The 23,387-nt window shown below is 41.8% G+C and overlaps 1 protein-coding gene across 1 annotated transcript; it reads left to right on the top strand.

Annotated features, from left to right (window-relative positions):
- Positions 1-19,088, top strand: b4galt3l1.S (beta-1,4-galactosyltransferase 3-like 1 S homeolog). The gene is made up of 7 exons (XM_018248974.2): positions 1-255; positions 8,002-8,392; positions 12,104-12,339; positions 14,820-15,010; positions 15,739-15,861; positions 16,013-16,117; positions 18,545-19,088. Exons 2-7 carry the CDS (start codon positions 8,152-8,154, stop codon positions 18,711-18,713), a joined length of 1,065 nt encoding a protein of 354 aa, XP_018104463.1. The 5' UTR covers positions 1-255; positions 8,002-8,151; the 3' UTR covers positions 18,714-19,088.
- Positions 19,089-23,387: the final 4,299 nt, after the last annotated feature.

The raw sequence follows: 23,387 nt of genomic DNA, 5'->3' as shown, positions 1-23,387 counted from the left end.
CTCTGGCGACACTCTCCACAGCCAAACCGCAGAGATCACCCACATTGGCTGATTCCACCAATCCGAGCCCGTTCTTGTCTAACGGTAACGTGTGGGCGTGTGTAAAGAGCGCGAGAGAGAGAGAGAGAGAGAGAGGTAGTGGCGCCTCCTGTGTGGAAGTGAGCGCGCGCGAGGCGGGGACGCGCTAGGTGGCAGGTGACTGGCGACACCTGACATGGGACTCTCTCTGCTGAGGCGGCACCGACCCGGGGACAGGTACTATCGCACTTCTCTCGCTTCTGGCTGGGTCTGTACACTGGGCTCGGAACTTTCTGTCTGGGGAAACCTCCACCTGTCAAACTACAAGTCCCAGCATCCTTTGTAACTTGTCCCAGGCTCCTATTGGCAAATGCTGCGCTTTTGGGGATGTGTAGCCTCCCTGAGATCCATTATCCGTCTTGTGTGCCTAACTGCAATTGTATGTGGGTTTGAACTGGGATGACAGAGCTGCAGGGTTGATTGTTGGGGGGAATGCATGTGGTGAAGTGAAAGGGGTGGGTCACCTTTAAATTAACTGCTAGTATGATGTAGACAGGGATATTCTGAGACAATTTGCAATTGGTCTTCATTCTGTATTACTTGTGGTTTTGTAATTGTTTAGCTTTTTATTCAGCAGCTCTCCAGTTTGTAGTTTCACTAATCTGGTTGCTAGGAACCACATTCCCCTAGCAACCATGCATTGATTTGAGTAAGAGACTGGAATATGAACAGGAGAGGCCTGAATAGAAAGATGAGCAATAAAAAGTAGCAATAACAATACATTTGTAGCCTTACACAACATCTGTCCCCATTTGAAAGCTGGAAAGAGTCAGAAGAAAAAAAGCAAAACATTCAGACACTGTAAAAGAGGAAAATAGAGGGTGTGGCTTTGGTTCTCCTTTAAAGGAACATTAACACCAAAAAAAGAAATTGTTTTAAAGGAATGACAATACAATGTAGTGTTGCACTGTACTGATAAAACTGGTGTATTTGCTTTAGAAACCCAAGCTGCTGTGTAGCCATGGGGGCAGCCATTCAAGCACAGGATACACAGTAGATAACAGATAAGGACTACTATAGTTTATATAAACAAGCTGCTGTGTAGCCATGGGGGCAGCCATTCAAGCACAGGATACACAGTAGATAACAGATAAGGACTACTATAGTTTATATAAACAAGCTGCTGTGTAGCCATGGGGGCATCCATTAAGCACAGGATGCACAGTTGATAACATTTAAATTGTGAAGAATATACTGTATACTACAGAGTTTCTGTTATCTGCTATGTATCCTGTGCCTTTTTTCCTGCTTAAATGGCTGCCCCTATGGCTACACAGCAGCTTGTTTATGTAAACTACCTTAGTAGCGTTTCTGAAGCAAACACACCAGTTGTACCCAGGGCATCACTACATCACAAGATTGTCATTACTTTAAAAACTTTTTTTGGTGTTACTGTTCCTTTAATACCAGTAGCCTTGCACTTAAAGGGCACCGAACTCCATGGGGAACGTAGGCAATGTATGTGGCAGCACCAGTACATCAGGGAGGTCAAACAGTCAAAATATATGTTGAATGCCTATAGTCATTGAAGTGTAGGAAATGCATTGAGCCAGTCTGTACCTTCTGGGAGCCCACATGCATCTGGTGCTGAGTGCAGTTGTGTTCTGATGTGGTACCGGGTGAACCTAACTAGTTTCCTACAGATAGGTGGTTATAGGGTAGAAATTAGATATAGTATAGAGGAAAAAAGCAGACCGTAAGCCCTTTGCATGGATCCGTCTGGCAACCCGGATTTTTAGTGCCGCGAGGAAGCTCAAACCTGTGCTGGGAAACTGACAATATGTCTAGCCCCATGTCAGATTTCAAAATTGAATATAAAAAAAATCTGTTTGCTCTTTTGAGAATTGGATTTCAGTGCAGAAGTCTGCTGGAGCAGCACTATTAACTGATGCGTTTTGAAAAAAAACCTTTTCCCATGACAGGATCCCTTTAAGTTATTTAGAGGAGGGAAATCTTGCCAATTTATCAGCTATGCCCAGTTAGTGGAAATTCACATCAGGTGGAGCTGTTGTTTTATATTCATTATGTTAGCAGTGTAAAAACTGCTTCTAACACCAGAAACAAAGTGATTAGAAGAGTAATTGTGATTTAGTTTGTTTACATTCAGTTAATTTCCTTGAAACTGCTTGCGCTAGTGATGTGCGGCTGTGCCCAACACTTGGGGGAACTATGTGTTTTCCCACAGATACAATAATTGTCATTTAGGATACATTTCTCAAGTTGCTGTATAATATGATTGGATTAAAGTTCACCTATCAGTTCAACTTTATGATATAGCAATTATATTCTATAAGCTTTTGCAGATTGTTTTTGCCATTATAAAGCGCTAATGGAAAACGTGTTTATCACTGAATTCCGCCAATCCATTCCGCCTCCTGAAAACAGGGTAATTTTTTAAATGGCGATAATAAGACCAATAGATATAATCCACTCCCATCCCAAAGCTGCAGCCGTTGTTAGACTTTAAGATAAAAAAACAGCTCATTACACAGAGGGCTTATCTGTGGTCTTTAGTACTTTCTTCTTTTACTCTTTAACAGTGACTCAGCAGAACCAGGAGGTTAGAAAACGGATAAGGAAATTATATGTTCTGCACACACCCTGTTTGTTGAGCTCTTGCTGAAAAAGAGGTTATGCTGCCCTTTAATATTTTTGGAGAAATAAATGCAAAACAGTTTCTTTTTCACAGATATAAATATAAATGCGGGTCTGGATTCCTGTACATACTGTACATACAGAATATACACCCAAAGGAAATGCTGATGATTTCTTGCCTTCTGCTTGAGGAGGAGCTTTATAAATAGGTTTCCTATTCTGCATCCTGCTCTTAAAAATAAATAAATAATGACACATTTATATATATATATTCCTTAAATAGAAACACATGATCTTCCTTGCATATATTGTTAACACAGTCTGAAAAAACAGTTTCTACATACTGCTCCAATTTATCCAAGTGGCTTGATTTAACTGATTAACAGAGGTATAATTAGTGCAGATGTATATTATTTGACGTCAGGATCTAGGTCAGGAGTGCCCATACTTTATCATTACGAGGTCTACTCTTAGTGATGTTGTCCCATTATGAGCTACATCCACAAAAGCATTGTTAGCATTCTGTTTCTTGGAAAATACTTAAATACTGGTTTATAGGAAAATGTATATTGTTACACAGGGAAAACATAAAATCAGGGGACTTAAAATGGGGGTTCTACTATATTTAACAAACAGCTATTTCTTATGTAACCTTAACATAATAAATATCTCATGAAAAGAATGAAATAGGAGGGTGATTTAGACAAGCTGCATGTTGACAGTGACTTGAGATCTACTGATCAGCAGCTAAATGTCTACTGGTAGATCCCGATCTACCTTTTAGACACCCCTGATCTAGGTCATCAGGTAACCAATACAAAACAAGTTGTATAGAGCTTGTAATACAGATCAGTGGTGCTAATAGTCTATAGGAGGGAGTGTGACTGTGGGATAGCAGGTATAGTAGGGAGAGATGATGTCTATAGTAACAGTGGATAATAGTCTCTGGGAAGGGAGTGTGACTGTGGGATAGCAGGTATAGTAGGGAGAGATGGTTCCTATAGTAAGAGTGGGATAATAGTCTCTGGGAAGGGAGTGTGACTGTGGGATAGCAGGTATAGTAGGGAGAGATGGTGCCTATAGTAACAGTGGGATAATAGTCTCTGGGAAGGGAGTGTGACTGTGGGATAGCAGGTATAGTAGGGAGAGATGGTGCCTATAGTAACAGTGGGATAATAGTCTCTGGGAAGGGAGTGTGACTATGGGATAGCAGGTATAGTAGGGAGAGATGGTGCCTATAGTAACAGTGGGATAATAGTCTCTGGGAAGGGAGTGCGACTGTGGGATAGCAGGTATAGTAGGGAGAGATGGTGCCTATAGTAACAGTGGGGATAATAGTCTCTGGGAAGGGAGTGTGACTGTGGGATAGCAGGTATAGTAGGGAGAGATGGTGCCTATAGTAACAGTGGAATAATAGTCTCTGGGAAGGAAGTGTATAAATATGTTATACACTGAGGGTAGTGACACCAGGAATACATTAAACACTTCAAGAGGCAGTGGGAACTTTCACCCCAAATACTATATATTAGATACATTGAGAGGCGTTGGGAACATCAGGAGGCCGGAAGGCTTGAGAAGGCTTCAACATTGTTTAGATGAAATGAACTTGGAAATCCTTTGGATTCTGAAGTGTGTTTTTTAAGGGCCATTGAGTGCAAGGTCTCTATGCACAAGGACACAGGCATGTTCTTCGAGGGATTTCAGGGCCACCTGAGATGTGCTTTCAGGTGGTTTGCCCTTTGTTACTGTGGGCCGTGATACAAATATACATCTCGTTTTGTTTCACGTAATCTCAGATACCAAGAGCAAGACAGATAATGGTACTGGTTGATATGAATTCCATAATAGACCTCAGCTACTTATCCCACGTGTGACTTGCCTGTGCAGTGCTACAGTTGCTGGTATGTTGACTTGGTTGAGGGTGAAGATGTCGCTGTTGATTCTGTAGTTCAGCAAGGATTTAGTCAGCTACCTCCTGATTGCTTTCTTGTCTGGTGCAAATCCCACAGTTTCCACCTCCAACTAATTTCCAGAATTTCAGATGACAGACAGCACCAATCGCAGATGTCTTTTCTTAAAACACCTTTATTAAGACATGGGCTATGACCCAGATAATCAACAACGTTTCAGACCGACATCGGTCTTTTATCAAGCCACTTCAGCAGCACCTGTGCACATTTATTTATACATTGTAACACAGTGACCCTTATTGGTGTATTATCACATTTACAACAAACATTGTATCACATATAAAATCCACCAGAAATGGAACCAATCAAATCGTTACTAGTTACAAGGATATGTATACTTTGTTCTATCTTAGTGAAAAATCTTGATTGCCATAGTGTCCATTAATTTTCTGTGTGAAAAAAGCTTTGTTGTAAAAAAAAACAAATATACAAAATACGAATAAATAACAAATTTCGATTAAATAACAAAGCTGGAAAGAAAAAAAGGGATAAAAAATAGTCAAAAAACAAGATCCAACGGTAAATCTTGCTTTAAATCATATTCTCTATTCAGACCATGGGGAGCTAATGTTTCTAAATTTCTAATCCATCTTGCTTCCTCTTTGAGTAACATTTTTATTCGATCTCCCCCTCTCTGTATTTTGGGAGTCATAGCCCATGCCTTAATAAAGGCGTTTTAAAAAAAGACATCTGCGATTGGTGCCATCATCTGAAATGCTGTTGATTCTGTAACCACTCCCTCGATAATGGTTTATTCTTCTTGTTTGTGTTCTAGATACCTTGTGTTTGTGTTCTAGATACCTTGTGTGTGTGTTCTAGAGGGCTTATGCTGCTCAACAGATAAGGTATGTGGGACATAAGGGACACCAGTGAGTGATATATGGCTTTGTACCTAGTGTAGGACTGGGTGTCCGCATGGAGTCTGATTGGTACTGGTATGCATACAGTTTGCTGATAATAAGAAACCCCAGTTATCAAATTCACAATATGTCTCCAACATATTGCTCTTAGTGACCTCAAAGCAGGTGCTTATTTTTGAATTCCTGGCTTAGAGGTAAGTTTTAATGGCATAAATACCATGTGTACTGCTAAAAGAGAGCCTTGTGTTGTTTGTGTTTGCTCACTAGCTTTTTTAGTTTTTTTTACATTTGAACGTGGCTTGCGTTTGGAAACCTCTGATCTAGGTTCTTCTAGCTGCAGGACTGCACTGCCTTGATAAGTTCTACTCTAAAGACAGGATGCCTATAAAGGTTTTCATTTATGAAGGTTATTGTATATCTAGTAAAATTAAATCTAGAAGAACTAGACATGCTGAGTAATCATTGAAGACATTTCACTACTCATCTGAGCAGCTTCTTCAGTTCAACAGGATGAGCCGCCACTGACCTCAAGATCTTGTTGAAACATGGTATATCTTTGTCTCTATTTCAAACATGAACCAACACCTCAGGTCCAAAAGCCTTTACCAATTCCAGTAGTATATCTTTGTCTCTTTTCCAAGCATGGACCAACATCTCAGGTCCAAAAGCCTTTACCAATTCCAGTAGTATATCTTTGTCTCTTTTCCAAGCATGGACCAACATCTCAGGTCCAAAAGCCTTTACCAATTCCAGTAGTATATCTCTGTCTCTTTTCCAAGCATGGACCAACATCTCAGGTCCAAAAGCCTTTACCAATTCCAGTAGTATATCTTTGTCTCTTTTCCAAACATGGACCAACATCTCAGGTCCAACAGCCTTCACCAGTTCCAGTAGTATATCTCTGTCTCTGTTCCAGACATGGACCAATGCCTCAGGTCCAACAGCCTTCACCAGTTCCAGTAGTATATTTCTGTCTCAAATATGGCCCAACACCTCAAGTCCAACAGTCTTCGCCAATTCCAGTAGTATATCTCTGTCTCTGTTTCAAACATGGCCCAACACCTCAAGTCCAGCAGCCTTCACCAATTCCAGTAGTATATCTCTGTCTCTGTTCAACACATGGACCTACACCTCAGGTCCAACAGCCTTTGCCAATTCCGGTAGTATATCTCTGTCTCTGTTCCAAACATTGACTAACACCTCAAGTCCAACAGCCTTTGCCAATTCCAGTAGTATATCTCTGTCTCTGTTCCAAACATGGACCAACGCCTCAGGTCCAACAGCCTTCACACGTTCCAGTAGTATATCTCTGTCTCTTTCCAAACATGGACCAACACCTCAGAATTCAAAATGTTTACATTCGAATTTTAATCCCCCACATTCAAATATAAATTCAAATGTGATATATATAGCACACCTTTTCCATGGAAACAGCCCTAATTCGAATATTCACCACCTACAACCTGCCGAATTTATGTACAAGTCAATGGCAGAGGTCCGCTGAGCTATTGGAGATGTTAATAGCCTTCCTGACATTCAAATTTTTTTTTCGGGAGAATCAAATACGATTTGAATTTTTGGGTTTGAACCATTGGATCGAATATTAGACATCAAAATTTTTTCTTAAATAACCTCCCGTCGAATTTTGGGAAGAGTATATTTGAATTAAACGAATTGTTCAGTGTAAAAATAAAAACTGTGTAAATAGATAGGCTGTGCAAAATAAAAAATGTTTCTAATATAGTTAGTAAGGCAAGAATGTAATGTATAAAGGCTGGAGTGACTGGGTGTAAAGAAAAGTGGCTGAAAGTGGCTGCTCTGATGTTCTTCTGCTTCGGAAAGGTTTGAGAAAGGTTTTTTTTTTTTAAAAAAAAATCCAAAGCAGAAGAACATCAGAGCAGAGTATTTCTTTCTCCTGACAACTTCCTTGACTACTTGGTGGTCAGACTGGTGGGAAACTGACCAGCAGGTGATGCTGTTGTAACAAAATTCATTTATATTAACAGTACATGTATCCCTTAATATCTTAGAATAAAAAATAAATAAAAAATGAATGTACATTGCAAGTTCTTAATATGGTGTCATCAATTTTACATTCACTTATATTAAAGGTTTACTTATCCGTTAAGCTTTAGAGCTCCTTTAAAGTTGTATCACATACAAAGCTAATTTTAATTATGTTTTCTGCATAAATCAAAAAAAAAAAAAAATGGGAAAAAAAACCCCTTTAAGTTCACCTTTCATTTGGGATCAATATATTAGCAGTGTTCTAGGTGCAAGGATATAAAGAGCCTGTGTATGTATCCATGTGCCAACATGTCTTTATATGACAAAAAAAAAGAAGGCCTTGCTATTCACCTGTATCCAGGTAACAACTAATGCAGCGGAGTGTTATCTAGAGAAAATGAGACAATGACGGCTGTTTATATTGTAAGATCCACTCGTCTGGGCCTGGACATTGCTGTTTCCTCTAACAGTGTTTTTCTGTTAATTTGCAGGTGATGGGTCTGTAATGACCATACCATTATGCTGCGCAGGGGTAACCTCTGACGGGATGGCCGGGGATGTCTCCAGATTTCTATTCAAAAGGAATATGCCCCAAAGGACACCGATCCTGAACACATGAATACTGGCACCAGACTGGCACCATGTTCCTGTCGCGCATCGACAGACATAACTTTCTGCTGCTGCTCTGCTTCTCTCAGCTGCTCTTCCTTTTAATTCTGTATCGAAGAGGGGCTGCCGGCGTCTTCCAGGGGCTGTTTGGGGGATCTGATCCGCCTTGGGACTACTCCAAAACCCAAGATGTCTACACCAACCTCAGTCTGTTTGTGCCAGACCCAGAGAATGTGAATACTCAGTATTGCCCAGCAAAATCACCTATACTCGGTATGTATTGCACTGCCAAGAAAAATCCATCTGTCAGCTCCTGTGAAAACGTGACTCGGCAGAACCAGGAAGTAAACCTTGTATCTGAGCCAAATATAACCCAAACCATAGATGTTTCTTAAAGGGGAACTGTCGCGAAAATACAAATTTAATATAAGCTTCATCACACTGAAATAAGAAACTTTCTAAATACAATCAATTAAATAGTATGTATTGTTTCTGAAATAATCAAGTTCATCTTCACTTTCCCTCTCTCAGCATCTTCATTCATTCTTTCATGCAGCAGTTGGGTGTCAGATTAATTGACAATTAGATACAATATATCTTATAAAGGGGCTCCTTTTGCCTAGAAGTTGTATTAGAGCTCACTCTATTAAAATCACCAGACATCCTGTCTCTCTACATGCAGAATTTGTGCAAAGGGCAGTTATTTTGATAATTTTAATGATTTTGTTTGTACTGGAATCAGTTATTTAAATGAGCTCTAATTTATTCTGCTAGGAAAGGAAGCCTCCCCTATAAGATGTATTGGATCTAACTGTCAATTGCTATCTGACACCCAACTGCTGCATGAAGACAGAATGAAGAGAAACAGATGCTGAGAGAGGGATAGTGAACATAAACTTAATTATTTCAGAAAAGATGCAGAATATTTAATTGATTGTACTTAAAAAGTTTCGTTTTTCAGTATGATGAAGCTTATATAAAATTTTCATTTTCATGATAGTTCCCCTTTAATTAAAAAAAACATGTTCCGCAGACACCGTATTCATTAATCTCGTTTCTCTCTTCATATGCCACTCCCTCTCGCTGAATTCGTGTCAATAGCAGTAAACCATTTGCCACCCTTTCCCACTTGTCTTTACCTGCCAGATAAGGAGGAGTCCATTACGCAGGGGGTGTTATTTGTGCATTGGTAATCTAATAAAACATGTTCTGTTTCTTGTCCAAAACTGTGGACTACAATTCCCAGCATCCCTCACTACAGATGGCCACAAGTTTTCCCCCCCCCCCCCCCCCGGTGTTCACACTTACAACTTTTCCAGCAGGTGAAATTAAGTCTGCTTAATAGGAGGTGTGTGTTTAAAGGTCAGGGTGAACATAAAAGCATCCAGAGACATTTAAACTGTCAGAAAGAAAAGGGCAAATAACTGGCTTGTTGCTGCTGCTGCTGCTGCAACTATGGCTGAGACAGGACTTTGTAACACTCACCTCTTCTAACATTGTGTCTGGGAGTTGGCAAGAAAGTCTGTGTATTGTTGTAGTTAAAGGGCAAATTAAATGTATAATTATTATTATCCTTTATTTATACAGTGCGGACATAGTCCACAGTGCATTGCAGAGATTATACCTCAGTCCTATCCCCAGTGAAGCTTTCAATTTAAGGTCCCTCTCAGATACGGGGGGGAGTTTATAAGAAGCAGCCAATTAACCTGCCTGTATGTTTGGATTTTATCATGTGATTTTCTTAGGTCATGTCCAATTTTTCTTTTTTATATTTTTTTTCCAATATACTTCGAAAACAACACTTCCCAATTAAGAGTGTTTCATACAGGGGAATACCTTTGCTGCCATAGTTATGTGGGATCTCTCTGTACAGACTATGAGTAAACGTAGGGGGCTGTTCCTGCTGAATTGTCCTTATTACAGAAGAATATATATGTTGCCATCGTTTTGTGGGATCTCTCTGTACAGGATATGAGCAAACTTATGGGCTGTTCCTGCTGAATTATGCTTAGTACAGGGGAATACCTATGCTGCCATAGTTTTATGGGATCTCTCTGTACAGACTATGAGCAATTTAGGGGGCTGTTCCTGTTGAATTGTGCTTAGTACAGAAGAATATATATGTTGCCATAATTTCATGGGATCTCTCTGTACAGGCTATGAGCAGACATAGGGACTGTTCCTGCTGAATTGTGCTTAGTACCGGGGAATACCCATGCTGCCATAGTTTTATGGGATCTCTCTGTACAGACTATGAGTAAACTTAGGGGGCTGTTGCTGCTGAATTGTGCTTAGTACAGAAGAATACCTATGCTGCCATTGTTTTGTGGGATCTCTCTGTACAGGATATGAGCAAACTTAGGGACTGTTCCTGCTGAATTGTGCTTAGTACAGAAGAATACCTATGCTGCCATTGTTTTGTGGGATCTCTCTGTACAGGATATGAGCAAACTTAGGGACTGTTCCTGCTGAATTGTGCTTAGTACGGGGAATATCTATGCTGCCATAGTTTTATGGGATCTCTCTGTACAGACTATGAGCAACTTAGGGGGCTGTTCTTGCTGAATTGTGTTTAGTACAGAAGAATATATATGTTGCCATAGTTTCATGGGAACTCTCTGTGCAGTATATGAGCAGACATAGGGACTGTTCCTGCTGAATTGTGCTTAGTACAGGGAAATACTGATGCTGCCATATTTTTATGGGATCTCTCCGTACAGACTATGAGTAAACGTAGGGGGCTGTTGCTGCTGAATTGTGCTTAGTACAGGGGAATACCTATGCTGCCATAGTTTTATGGGATCTCTCTGTACAGACAATGAGCAAATTTAGGGGGCTGTTTCTGCTGAATTGTGTTTAGTACAGAAGAATATGTAGGTTGCTATAGTTTTATGGGATCTCTTTGTACAGACTATAAGCAAACTTAGGGGCTGTTCCTGCTGAATTGTGCTTAGTACAAACTTCATCTGTCCATGGGTAGTAGGGTTGGGGTATGTTATTGCTACTTTCTGGCTAGGTAGCTTCTCACTTCCCTCTTCTTGGCCTGGCAGAATGGCATTACTGGTCCAGATGGAAGAAAGAACATGGCCTAGGGCACAGGCTGGCAGCCAGGACAGTTGAGAACAAACCCATGGGCCCTGGCAACGCGGTGTCTGTACATAACTCAGTACATACAATATTAATTTGGCTATTGTTGCTCCTACCAGGGACACTCCATTCTGTGCCAAGGGGGTGTGTCCTGATACAGTTGCACTGCTCTTTGTGTGGCTGATGACATAAAGTGCCCCATTCAGCTCCTGCACTGACACTCACACTGTGTCTGTAGGAGCTGTAGCTGTTAGCTCTAAGGAATATTTCACCTTTAAACACATTAAAATCATTTCTCATTCCTCTCGCAGTTCTTTATAATCAGCATCTGTGGACTGGCTGTATATGATGAGTATTGTTAATAACACAGGGGAAGGGGAGCAGGATTATATATAGAGCCGGAGGGGTTATAAGGGCCAATATAAGCTGAGATGTTCTTTGGGATCCGCACAAATCCCACAACCAATTCCCTTGGATGATGTGAAACCATTAGGTTGTAGGAAGAGGTGAGACTGCATTTTCTTCTAAATCCCACAAATAATAATTTACATTTACGCCTCATTAACCTGTTTCAGCTTTCCATAGAGCACAGGGACCCCCTAGAGGATTCTCATTAAATCTGGTTTTAAGGGACAACGCTGCAACCCCAGTCTCTGTTTTGCCTGTGACCAGCAATATTAGTGATTCACTTCACTGTATCATGAGAATGGGCTGTGGGGAATGATTCTAATAGTATCCCAAAGGGTTAAACAGCGTACTCAGTGGCAATAGCCTCACACTGTACTGTGTATAAAAAATAATATGGCTGCCTTATTATATATATACTGTATATGCATAAGTGCAATTTTGAAAATGTATCCAAAATCCATAACTGAAATTTTCTTCTTTCTGTTGCAGTTGGTCCTCTGAGTGTTTCTTTCCAAACCACCCCGAGCCTGAAAAAGGTGCAGCAGAAAAACCGCCACGTGAAGCCCGGCGGCTACTTCAGCCCGAGACACTGCTTTGGACGCTACAGAACTGCAATTATCATACCGCACCGGAACAGAGAGTCACACCTGCGCACCCTCCTCTACTACCTGCACCCCTTCCTTCAGCGCCAGCAGCTCCATTACGCTGTGTTTGTTGTCCATCAGGTAAATGCACCCGCTTGTACCATAATAATAATGTTATTGTACCTGGTTCTATTCCTTCCTTTCTGACCGCTCCTTCTCTGTTACTTTTGCAAACAAAACCTCTGCCCCTGTTCATTTTAATGTGGGGGTGCCTCAGGGTTCTGTACTTCTGTACTGTTGTTCTCCGTCTCTCTTTAGGAGACCTTATATCTTCAGTTGGCCTTAAATATCACCTGTATGCCGATGACATTCAGATATATTAGGCACCCAGATATCAGACTACTTAGTAGCTATCTCTTCCTGGATGAACCAACACCACCTCAAGCTCAACTTGGCCAAGAATGGTCTTTACACCCAAACCGAGTCCCTCTTCTTCTTTAATCATATTAATAATACTGCCAAAACCTGTCGTTTCTTCCTCCGTAATATAGCCAAGATACGCCCGTTGTTTTCAAAAAACACAGCCAAAACACTAATCCATGCCCTTATCTTATCCCGTTTACACTATTGCAATCTCCTCTTAACTGGTCTTCCTGACTCCCATCTCTCTCCCCTCCAATCAATCTTAAACTCTGCTACCAGGATCCTTCTGCTCTCTCCTAAAAGGGAACCTGCTGAACCCCAACTAAAATCCTTAGTGTGGCTGCCTTCTACTAACGTTCAAAGCCCTTCATTCCTCTGCTCCCCACTACATTTCTTCACTTGTCTCACTATACATTCCTGCTCGTCTTCTCTGCTCTTCTCAGAGCCCCTTCTTATTACACCATCCACTGCCACCTCTCGTCTCAAACCCTTCTATCTTGCTGCTCCTTGCCTCTGGAACTCCATCCCTGAATTCCTCTGTAAGGAAAGCCTACCTTTTGGAGCACTAAAACATTATCCTAATCCTGTGCCTACTGACTATGCCTTACCTTGTGCACTTTTTCATCTCCAATTTGTGCCTGTATGTTAGCCTCCCATCCATCCGACTGTAAGCTCTACGGTGCAGGGACCTCCTTCCCACTTTGTCTCTTACCACATAGCACTTAAGCTCCTTGTCCTGATATGATTCTGTATATATTTATTATGTGATATGTCTCCCCCATCTACACTTTTATATATATTATAATTTTATGCACTGTACAGCTCTGCGGCTCCTTAACAGCGCTTTACAAATAAAGTTATACTTACATACATACATACATACATACATACATACATAATGTGGATGAACGTAAAGGGCAACTATACACACCCAAATAAATAAATGTAAATTGCATTTCTGAGCACTTTTGCAAATGACTTCTAATGATATTATCAGTTTTGCACCACTAATATCATGAAGGTGCAACAGTTCAAAAGAAGTATCATCTTCTGAAGCAGGAGGTGTGTCCTGTTATATCATGCCTGTCACAAGACTGGGGGCTCTCTGATATTATGGGCCAGTTTAGCAGAACTGGTTTATTGTTACTTGGGCTGCACTAAATCCACTATTTGGGATTCATCCAAATCCCCGAATCCTTTGTGAAATATTTGGCCAAATACCAAACTGAATCCTAATTTGCATATGCAAATTAGAGGCAGGAAGTGAAAAAGTATTACTTACTTGTTTTCTGACAAAAAGTCACGTGATTTCCCTCCCCACCCCTAATTTGCATATGCAGATTCAGTTCGGCCAGAAACAGGGATTCCACCGAATCTGAATCCCGCTGAAGAAGTCCGAAACCGGAATTCGGTGCATCCCTACTTGTTACCATTGGAGGGAAAAGTTTTGCTCTTGACATCAATTCCTAGTGTTCTCATTGGCTACTGTCTGCTCAGTATATAAGAGCTATGAGCTCTTATATATTTGCTAAAACTCAAACAAGGGGTTAACTGACAAATAGAATGGGAACATTTTTGTAAGCTGCTCCGACAGGGCATGCTGGGAGTGGTAGTTCCAATGATTAAAGGATAAGTAAACCTTTAAAATAAGTGAGTGTAAAATTGATGAGCTGGCTGTTCTAAAGCGCTTTTGTAATTTACATTCAAGGAAGTTGTCAGGAGAAAGAAAGAGACTGCTCTGATGTTCTTCTGCTTAGGAAAGGTTTGAGAAAGGTTTTTAATTTTTTTTTCCTAAGCAGAAGAACATCAGAGCAGCCTCTTTCTTTCTTCTTTGACTACTTGGTGGTCAGACTAGTGGGAAACTGACCAGCAGGTGGAGCTGTTGTAACAAAATTCATTCATATTAACAGTCCATGTATCCCTTAATATCTTGGAATACAAAATAAATAATGAATGTAAATGACAAAAGTGCTTAGAACAATACCCTCATCAATTTTATATTCACTTATTTTAAAGGTTTACTTATCCTTTAAGAATACTTGCATGTGCCAGAAATCGTATATATAATTCCACTTCCTTACCCAGAATCCTCGCTGCTCCGATCCCACAGCTAAAAGCGGCATCCGACCCTAGAGGGCAAGAGCTACAGAGGTGCTATAGAGCCTGTAAGTAATAAGCAATTGTCTTTATCTCCCCAGGCCGGGAACAGCACATTCAATCGAGCCAAACTCTTAAACATTGGGGTGAGGGAGGCCCTAAAACTGGACGACTGGGACTGCCTGGTCCTGCACGACGTTGACCTTGTACCCGAGAATGATTACAACATGTACATTTGTGATGAGGAGTATCCCAAACACTTGGCCAGCGCCATGGACAAGTTCGACTACAGGTAAATCTGCACTGATAGGAGTCATTAAAGGGCAAATACAAGCCTTGGCTCTGTTATATAGACAATTCTGGAATACAGCCTTTCTTATGGGTTTAGCACCAACAGGACCTTCTATCTCTGCCTTAAAAAATTACTGCATGCAAATGAAAGTTTTAGCTTTATCGCACCACTTCTGGGTAGAATCTGTTCCTAACATATAACACAAATGAAGTGGAAACATTGCCTGGCACTGATATGGTTAAACTCATATATTTCTGTATATGTATTTATAAGAGGAGCCCCTGCCAGGAATAACCGCGCTGGTCTGCTTTATGGATGTGCATTACATTACATGTAGCTTGCGTCCCCTGGTGGATGTTTTTGTCATTTCAGACAGCAAGAATAATTCTTTTCTGCCCCCTGGTGGATGTTTTTGTCATTTCAGACATCAAGAATAATTCTTTTCTGCCCCCTGGTGGATGTTTTTGTCATTTCAGACATCAAGAATAATTCTTTTCTGCCCCCTGGTGGATGTTTTTGTCATTTCAGACAGCAAGAATAATTCTTTTCTGCCCCCTGGTGGATGTTTTTGTCATTTCAGCAAGAACAGCTCCTCGGCTATTGTTTAGGTGCTGGGAGTTGCCTTTTACTTGTGTCTAAAGGCCTTCAATCTACGCTGTGTTATAAAGGGGATTGTGCATGCATTTAAAGGGGAACTAAAGCTCCACATATATTCTGTTTGTTTCCAGCTTGCCGTATTGGAAGTACTTTGGAGGAGTTTCTGCACTCACCCCAGATCAGTACATGAGGATCAATGGACTCCCCAACAATTACTGGGGCTGGGGCGGAGAGGATGATGACATCGCTATGAGGTAAGCACGAGGGGCAATAACATGGGTGATCGGTTAAGAATCCCTGCTCTGGTGCCACCCTCCTTATTATGCAAATGTCCAGGATGCCTCTAGGAATATTTTCCCTTTCCTTTCGGCCAAGTACCTGACAGCATTGTGCTCCTGTTTCCAGGATCCGTCTTGTGGGAATGAGTATCACACGGAACCCTTTAAGCCTCGGGCGCTATAAAATGATCTCCCATAGCCGGGACTCAGGCAACGAGGAGAACAGCAGAAGGTAAAACACTAAATGGCCATTTTATTGTTGTCATGTTTGTTTTATGTCTTAAAGGGGTTATTCACCTTTGAGTTAACTGTTAGTATGATGTAGAGAGTGATATTCTGAGACAATTTGCAATTGGTTTTCATTTTTTATTATTTAAGGTTTTTTAGTTGTTTAGCTTTTTATTCAACAGCTCTTCAATTTGCAATCTGGTAGTTAAGAGTACAAGTGAAGCTCACCTTGACAAAGGGCGCTGCCTGAAACATGTTGTGTACCTCTATCCCAAATAAAGAAGTTATTGCAGGCCAGTTGCTGCCTTGGATTTGTCCCACACCTCTACATATTTCTACAGATTAAACAATCTGGTAGCTAGGGTCCAGGTTACCTAGCAACCATGCATAGAGACTGGAATATGAATAGGAGAGGACCAATGGAAAAAATGCTTAGAATTGGCCATACTATTACATACTAAAAGAATACTTAAAAGTGAACCACCCCTTTAATAATTCGCTCTATTTTGCCAGTCGACATGGCAGCTTCTCTTTGGTCTCTGAGACCCCTGTAGTGTGGTCATGGTGGTGCAACATAAAGAAAGGACCCCTTATCCAGAAATCCCAGATCTTGACCATTGCAGATAACCAGTCACGTTCATGAATTCTCCTCCACCTGTCCTTTATAGAATCCCACTATTAATGTCTTTATAAAGAGTAGCAGGCCTGTTGCACATCTTGCTGAACTGCATCTGTCTCTCAGTGATGTAGGGTGATGTGATGTGCAGGTATTTATTCATTGGGTCATTCAGTGGAACGTAACCTCTAACAATAGTCACAGCACAGCGGATTATGCAGTGTAAATGCGTGGAACTCCAGCATGTTTCATTGGCTCCCCATATCGCTATCACTTCTACTTGCTATCAAGGGTGTCCGAGAGATATAGTTCATCTACACTGGAAGGTTGCAGCAACACTTAAAAGCCCTGGTTCTTTTGCTGATGAAGTAAAATACACTACTCTCTGGCCATTCATTTGTTTTGGGAACTACAACTCCCATCATCCTTCTTGTGGCATGCAGCACAAGCAGAAGAACAGGGGTATCGAAAAGAAGCCTTACAAACCCTTCTAACTGTCAGTTTATCTGACATGTTAATCCTGGAATAAAAACAGCAGCAATAACCCATTCATCCAGCAGAGTCATCATAAATACGTTTCCCTCTGTTCCTGCCATTGGGGAGTGAGATTTAGGGGTGAAACAAGTAGCCTTTTCCTTAGAACCCCCTCCTAATGCTAATCAGCCATTGGTCAGTTGGATGAGTAATTGATTTCCAGTCTGTTTCCCAAAGGAGAGGAATGGGGATGCCTTTGCCACAATGACTGGGGTGTTGGTGGTCTCGGCAGGATTCATGCAGCCCCATTGCATCATCATCATCAGTCTGTTGGGGCAAAATCCTCCCGCCAGTGCATTTAAGGGGCATTGGATCCGCGATTGCACAGCTTGTACATTCATCTGTGTGGCTACACCACTTGCTCACCCCTCTAGCTGAACTACCCAATAGGGATGCACCGAATCCTTTGCGAAAGATTCGGGCGAATACCAGATCCGAATCCTCATTTGCATATGCAAATTAGGGGTGGGAAGGGGAAAAAAATCTTACTTCCTTGTTTTGTGACAAAAAGTCACGCAATTTCCCTCCCCGCCCCAAATTTGCATATGCAAATTCCGATTCTGTTGGGCCGGGCAGAAGGATTCAGCCGAATCCTGCTGAAAAAGGCCGAATCCCGGATTCGGTGCATCCCTACTACCCAGTCACTGTAATATTATCCCTGTGTCCCCAGCACTAAACCCGAGGCTTCCAGATTCACCATATGCTGCGGCTGCGGTTGGGCCAATAATAAAAACAGAAAACACAGTCCTGTGTCTCCCAGCTCCCCGCTCTATTTCACACAATAAATGGCTATATCCGGCAATTTGTGTATTGATGGAAGTAATAAAAGGCAGATCTGAAGCACTGCCGTCTGCTGGGGACTCCATAAAGCTAAACTGGCAACAGCCTCATTTAACCCTTGCCCTGCTCCCCAGCACTGAGCCTGCTGGGACACCGTATGTGCTGACAAGTACACACAGTTCTGTATTTATCTTGTGCAACAGACCAGGGCAGATCATCACTCAGGGCTGTGGTTTTGGATCATCGCCTCGTCTGTCCACAGGCTCTTGGAACTGTGAATTCCTGAATCACCGGGAATAGTGAATGAACCTGTCACTGCGGGGATTAGAAAAGGCAGACTGGGCAGAATAACCTGTGCAGCTGTTTGACTGAATCTAATGGTCTGACCCAAGCAAGGTCACCCCACTCCCATTACACAGTATTTCATGCTGCCTAGCGGTTTCCCAATAAGTGTGATCCAATAGAATCTATGCATGCAGTTAACCCTTTCCTCTCTTGCAGGTACGACCAACTCGGCAACACCCGGCGAACGTGGAGAGAGGACGGGATGAACTCCCTGGACTTCAAACTGATCTCCAGAACCAGGGCCCCACTCTATACCAACATCACTGCGGATATCGGCGACCCCCCCCTAGTGACTGAGGCACCGGCCCGATGGAAGCTCTTTTAACCTGCCGGCGTGGACCAATAAATTCCTCATTTTGCACATGAAAGAGAGCGTCTCCTATACACCTGGCCAGCTTTCAGAGGATACTGGGGAGCTGTTCCCCAAAACTTGGCCTTTAAATTCTCCTGTCTGTCTGTCTGCACAGGTAATGTATAGGAAATGCACATGTAATGCACAGGTGATGCACAGGTGATGGGGGCAGCTTGTGTCTCTGAGCAGTGACATAGAGAATTTGATTGTTTTTTTTTGGGGGGGGGGTGTTGTTATTATTTTGAAAGAAGATGTTTGCTGCTCCTGAAATAACCAGTGGGACGTGCATGGGAGTAATGGCAGAGGCAGAATAAACACAAGGGGGGTCATTTATAAACAGTGGGCAGATTTGCTCATGGGCTGTAACCCATGGCAACCAATCAGATGATTGCTTTCCGTGCTTAGAGGAAAACTATACCCCCAAAATGAATACAGATCAAATTAAGTGGCATATTAAAGAATCTTACCAAACTGAAATATATATTTAAGTAAATATTGCCCTTCTACATCTCTTGCCTTGAACCGACATTTCGTGACTCTATCTGTGCTGTCTCAGACATCACCTGACCAGAAATACTGCAGCTCTAACTGTAACAGGAAGAAGTGTGGGAGCAAAAGACACAACTCTGTCTGTTAATTGGCTCATGTGAGCTAACAAGTATGGTTTATTTGGTGTGTATGTGTGCACAGTGAATCGTACGATCTCAGGGGGCAGCCCTTATTCTTTAAAATGGCAATTTTCTATTTATGATCACCCAATGGCACATACTACTACAAAAGTATATTATTATGAAAATGGTTTATTTACATGAAGCAGGGTTTTACATATGAGCTGTTTTATGCAATATCTTTTTATAGAGACCTACATTGTTTGAGGGGGGTATAGTTTTCCTTTAACCTACAGCTGGCTGAAAAAAGCTAATCACAGATTGGTTGCTATGGATTACTGTCCAGGAGATAATTTGCCCCGTGTTTATAAATTAACCCCAAGATGTATTTTTGTGCCCAGTTGGTTGGCTTCCTACTGATAGAGGAACTGGACTGTTTGCGTGGAACTGGGCTGAGCCTGAGTAGATATGGGGCAGCTTCAATACATAAAGCAGCCATGTGATTGGTTGCTACATTTTAGCCACTGTCTAATGATGATCTATATTGACTGTATCATTTTGATACAAGATGCGTGTGGCCCCTATTGCTTACACTGCAGGGGAGACATTGTTCCTTTAGTACTAGTGATGTCACAGCTCTGATGTCATGTTGGTGAAGTGTGACATCACAGCTCTCCCCTTATCTACAGCAAGTGATAACAGTATTTATGACCCAAACAAAGACGTTCCATATTTTCATATGTTTTGATGATTGGGGCCCGGGAGCCCTATAAAGTGAAGTTTAAGGTCCTATTAAATGCAGAAATATCATGCTTTCTACAAAGGAGAAAGGGATTTATTTCCCACTGGAAATTCCCAGGGTTTCCGGCTCTTAAATGGTATTTTTTTTCCTATTTATAAACCATTTCCTGAGTGTTTCTTTGTGTAAAAAAAATAAAATCTATTTCCTGAGATAAAACCATATACGCGTGTGTTTGGCCAAATATGGTGGTGATATTCTTTAAAAGAATTGTAGTTGGTCTTCATTTTTTTATACTATGTGGATTTTGAGTTTAGTTTGCTGGTTGCTAAGGTCCGATTTACCCTAGCAACCAGGCAGTGGTTTGAGAGAAAGAGACTGGGAGATAAATAGGGGAGGGGCGGAATAGAAAGCTATAGAATAAGCTGCAGTCTCAGAGAATAATAGTTATGAACTAAAGACGTTTACCTTTACATCTGCAATACATTAGCACTAGGGATGCACCAAATCCAGGATTCGGTTCGGGATTCGGCCTTTTTCACCAGGATACTGATTTGGCCGAATCCTTCTGCCTGGCCGAACCAAATCCGAACCCTAATTTGCATATGCAAATTGAGGGCGGGAGGGAAATTAAGTGACTTTTTTTGTCACAAAACAAGGAAGTAAAAGATGTTTTCCCCTTCCACCCCTAATTTGCATATGCAAATTAGGATTTGGTTCGGTATTCGGCCGAATCTTTCACAAAGGATTTGGGGGTTCGGCCGTATATAAAATAGTGGATTCGGTGCATCCCTAATTAGCACTGCTTCTCTCTCTCTCTCTATAACGCCCCTGTTAGGGCTTTAGCACATGGGCAGATTCGGGGAGATTTAGTCGCCTGACGACTAACCACCTCTTCTTCGGGGTGACTCCCCGAACTGCCTTCCGCCTGGTAAAATGAAAAATCACCTGCAGCAATTTACTCGCGGCACTTCGATTTCCGTGGCAATGCACTCGGCGATTCGATCTCCAAAGTTGCGTCGTGAGGCATCTTCGGAGATCGACTTGAGAGCGCCATGAGTGCATCGCAGCAGGTGATTTTTCATTTTAGCAGGCGGAAGGCAGTTTGGGGGGATTGTCACCCCAAAGAAGAGGCGACTAAATCTTCCCGAATCGGCCTGTGTGCTAAAGCCCTAACCGGGGGGGGGGGGGGGGCTAGTTTGGGAACTAATGGTATAAAGTGCCATTGTCTTTACATATGAACAGGCCCCTGTGCAACTATCCTCACAGTGCTGGGCTGATAACATCTTTATTGTTTTACTGTAGCAGCTCTGTAAGGTGATACCATCTAAGTGCCATCCAGGGAGACACCAGTTTCCAGCAGCACTGAGCTTGGCTTGTTCCATTGCCCAGTTACTTGTAAAGTAATCAGAGAGGCCGATGTGATAAGGAATTCTCCCTAAAGGATAAGTAAACCTTTAAAATAAGTGAATATAAAATTGATGAGGGTGCTATGCTAAGCACTTTTGTATTTTAACATATATTTTATTTTTTTTTAATTCCAAGATATTAAAGGATACATGTACTGTTAATATGAATGAATTTTGTTACAACAGCGCCACCTGCTGGTCAGTTTCCCACCAGTCTGACCAGCAAGTAGTCAAGGAAGTTGTCAGGAGAAAGAAAGAGGCTGCTCTGATGTTCTTCTGCTTAGGAAAAAAATTAAAAACCTTTTTCAACCCTTTCCTAAGCAGAAGAACATCAGAGCAGCCTCTTTCTCCTGACAACTTCCTTGACTACTTGGTGGTCAGACTGGTGGGAAACTGACCAGCAGGTGGAGCTGTTGTAACAAAATTCATTCATATTAACAGTACATGTATGCTTTAATATCTTGGAATTAAAAAAAAAGAAATAATGAATGTAAATTTCAAAAGTTCTTCATAATAGCACCCTCATCAATTTTACATTCACTTATTTTAAAGGTTTACTTATCCTTTAATGAGCATCTAATATCCAATGAGCTGTGACGAGACCCTGTCATAATGGCACAGCATTGGCTTCCCTTCTTATCTGCCCCCGACCACTGAATTCCATTCTCCGGAAAGGAGAACTACTATATGGCATCTTCCTTATTTGTACCCCTGGAACTATAACAGGGTGACTGTTACCCCAAGTTTCTATATATCTGTAACCTTATGAGCTAAGGGGGCCCAGCCTGAAGGCCAGTTAGGGGGAGATTTGGGGTGAGTGATTATTTGTGCCCTGGGTACCCCTGGAACTATAGCAGGGTGTCTGTTACCCCAATGTTTCTATATATCTGTAACCTTGTTATGAGCTAAGGGGGCCCAGTCTGAAGGCCAGTTAGGGGGAGATTTGGGGTGAGTGCTTATTTGTGCTCGGGGTACCCCTGGAACTATAGCAGGGTGACTGTTACCCCAATGTTTCTATATATCTGTAACCTTGTTATGAGCTAAGGGGGCCCAGCCTGAAGGCCAGTTAGGGGGAGATTTGGGGTGAGTGCTTATTTGTGCTCGGGGTACCCCTGGAACTATAGCAGGGTGTCTGTTACCCCAATGTTTCTATATATCTGTAACCTTGTTATGAGCTAAGGGGGCCCAGTCTGAAGGCCAGTTAGGGGGAGATTTGGGGTGAGTGATTATTTGTGCCCTAGGTACCCCTGGAACTATAGCAGGGTGTCTGTTACCCCAATGTTTCTATATATCTGTAACCTTGTTATGAGCTAAGGGGGCCCAGTCTGAAGGCCAGTTAGGGGGAGATTTGGGGTGAGGGCTTATCATAATGAAGCGATTCTGGAAGCCCCCATGGAAAAGACAGATTTGAATGAAAAAGACACAACAATCAGTGATATTCATAATTTACTTTTAAATATTAAAATATTTAGCAAATCTATAAAATTCATGAATGTGGCCAAGTCTGTTACCAAAGATTTCACCAACACATAACGGAAGACAAACCCAAAGACCAAATTGTTGCCTAATGAAAGAAAATAAAATTCTAAGCAAGATGTGTCTTTATGCAGCATGCGTCGAGCCACGTCTGCTTATCGGCTCGGTTTTGTTTCAATTAGGGATGCACCCAATCCACTATATGGGATTCGGCCGAATCCTTCATGAAAGATTCGGACGAATACCAGACCGAATCCTAATTTGCATATGCAAATTAGGGGCAGGGAGGGAAAAAGTGCAAAAAATAGTTTGTACTTCCTTGTTTTGTGACGAAAAGTCACGTGATTTCCCTTCCTGCCCTTAATTTACATATGCAAATTAGGATTCGGTCAGGCACAAGAATTCAGCCGAACCC

Source organism: Xenopus laevis, chromosome 2S (genome assembly GCF_017654675.1).
Source record: "Xenopus laevis strain J_2021 chromosome 2S, Xenopus_laevis_v10.1, whole genome shotgun sequence".
In the NCBI taxonomy this organism is placed as follows: Eukaryota; Metazoa; Chordata; class Amphibia; order Anura; family Pipidae; genus Xenopus; species Xenopus laevis.
The sequence above is the reverse complement of the archived record's forward strand: the minus strand, read 5'-3'. Positions and strand labels throughout refer to the sequence as shown.

Coding starts and splice junctions, on each gene's coding strand:
- b4galt3l1.S (XM_018248974.2), top strand. CDS start 8,152: ATGTTCCTGTCGCGCATCGACAGACATAACTTTCTGCTGCTGCTCTGC. Junction 12,340..14,819: donor CTGTGTTTGTTGTCCATCAG/GTAAATGCACCC, acceptor TTATCTCCCCAG/GCCGGGAACAGCACATTCAA. Junction 15,011..15,738: donor ATGGACAAGTTCGACTACAG/GTAAATCTGCAC, acceptor GTTTGTTTCCAG/CTTGCCGTATTGGAAGTACT.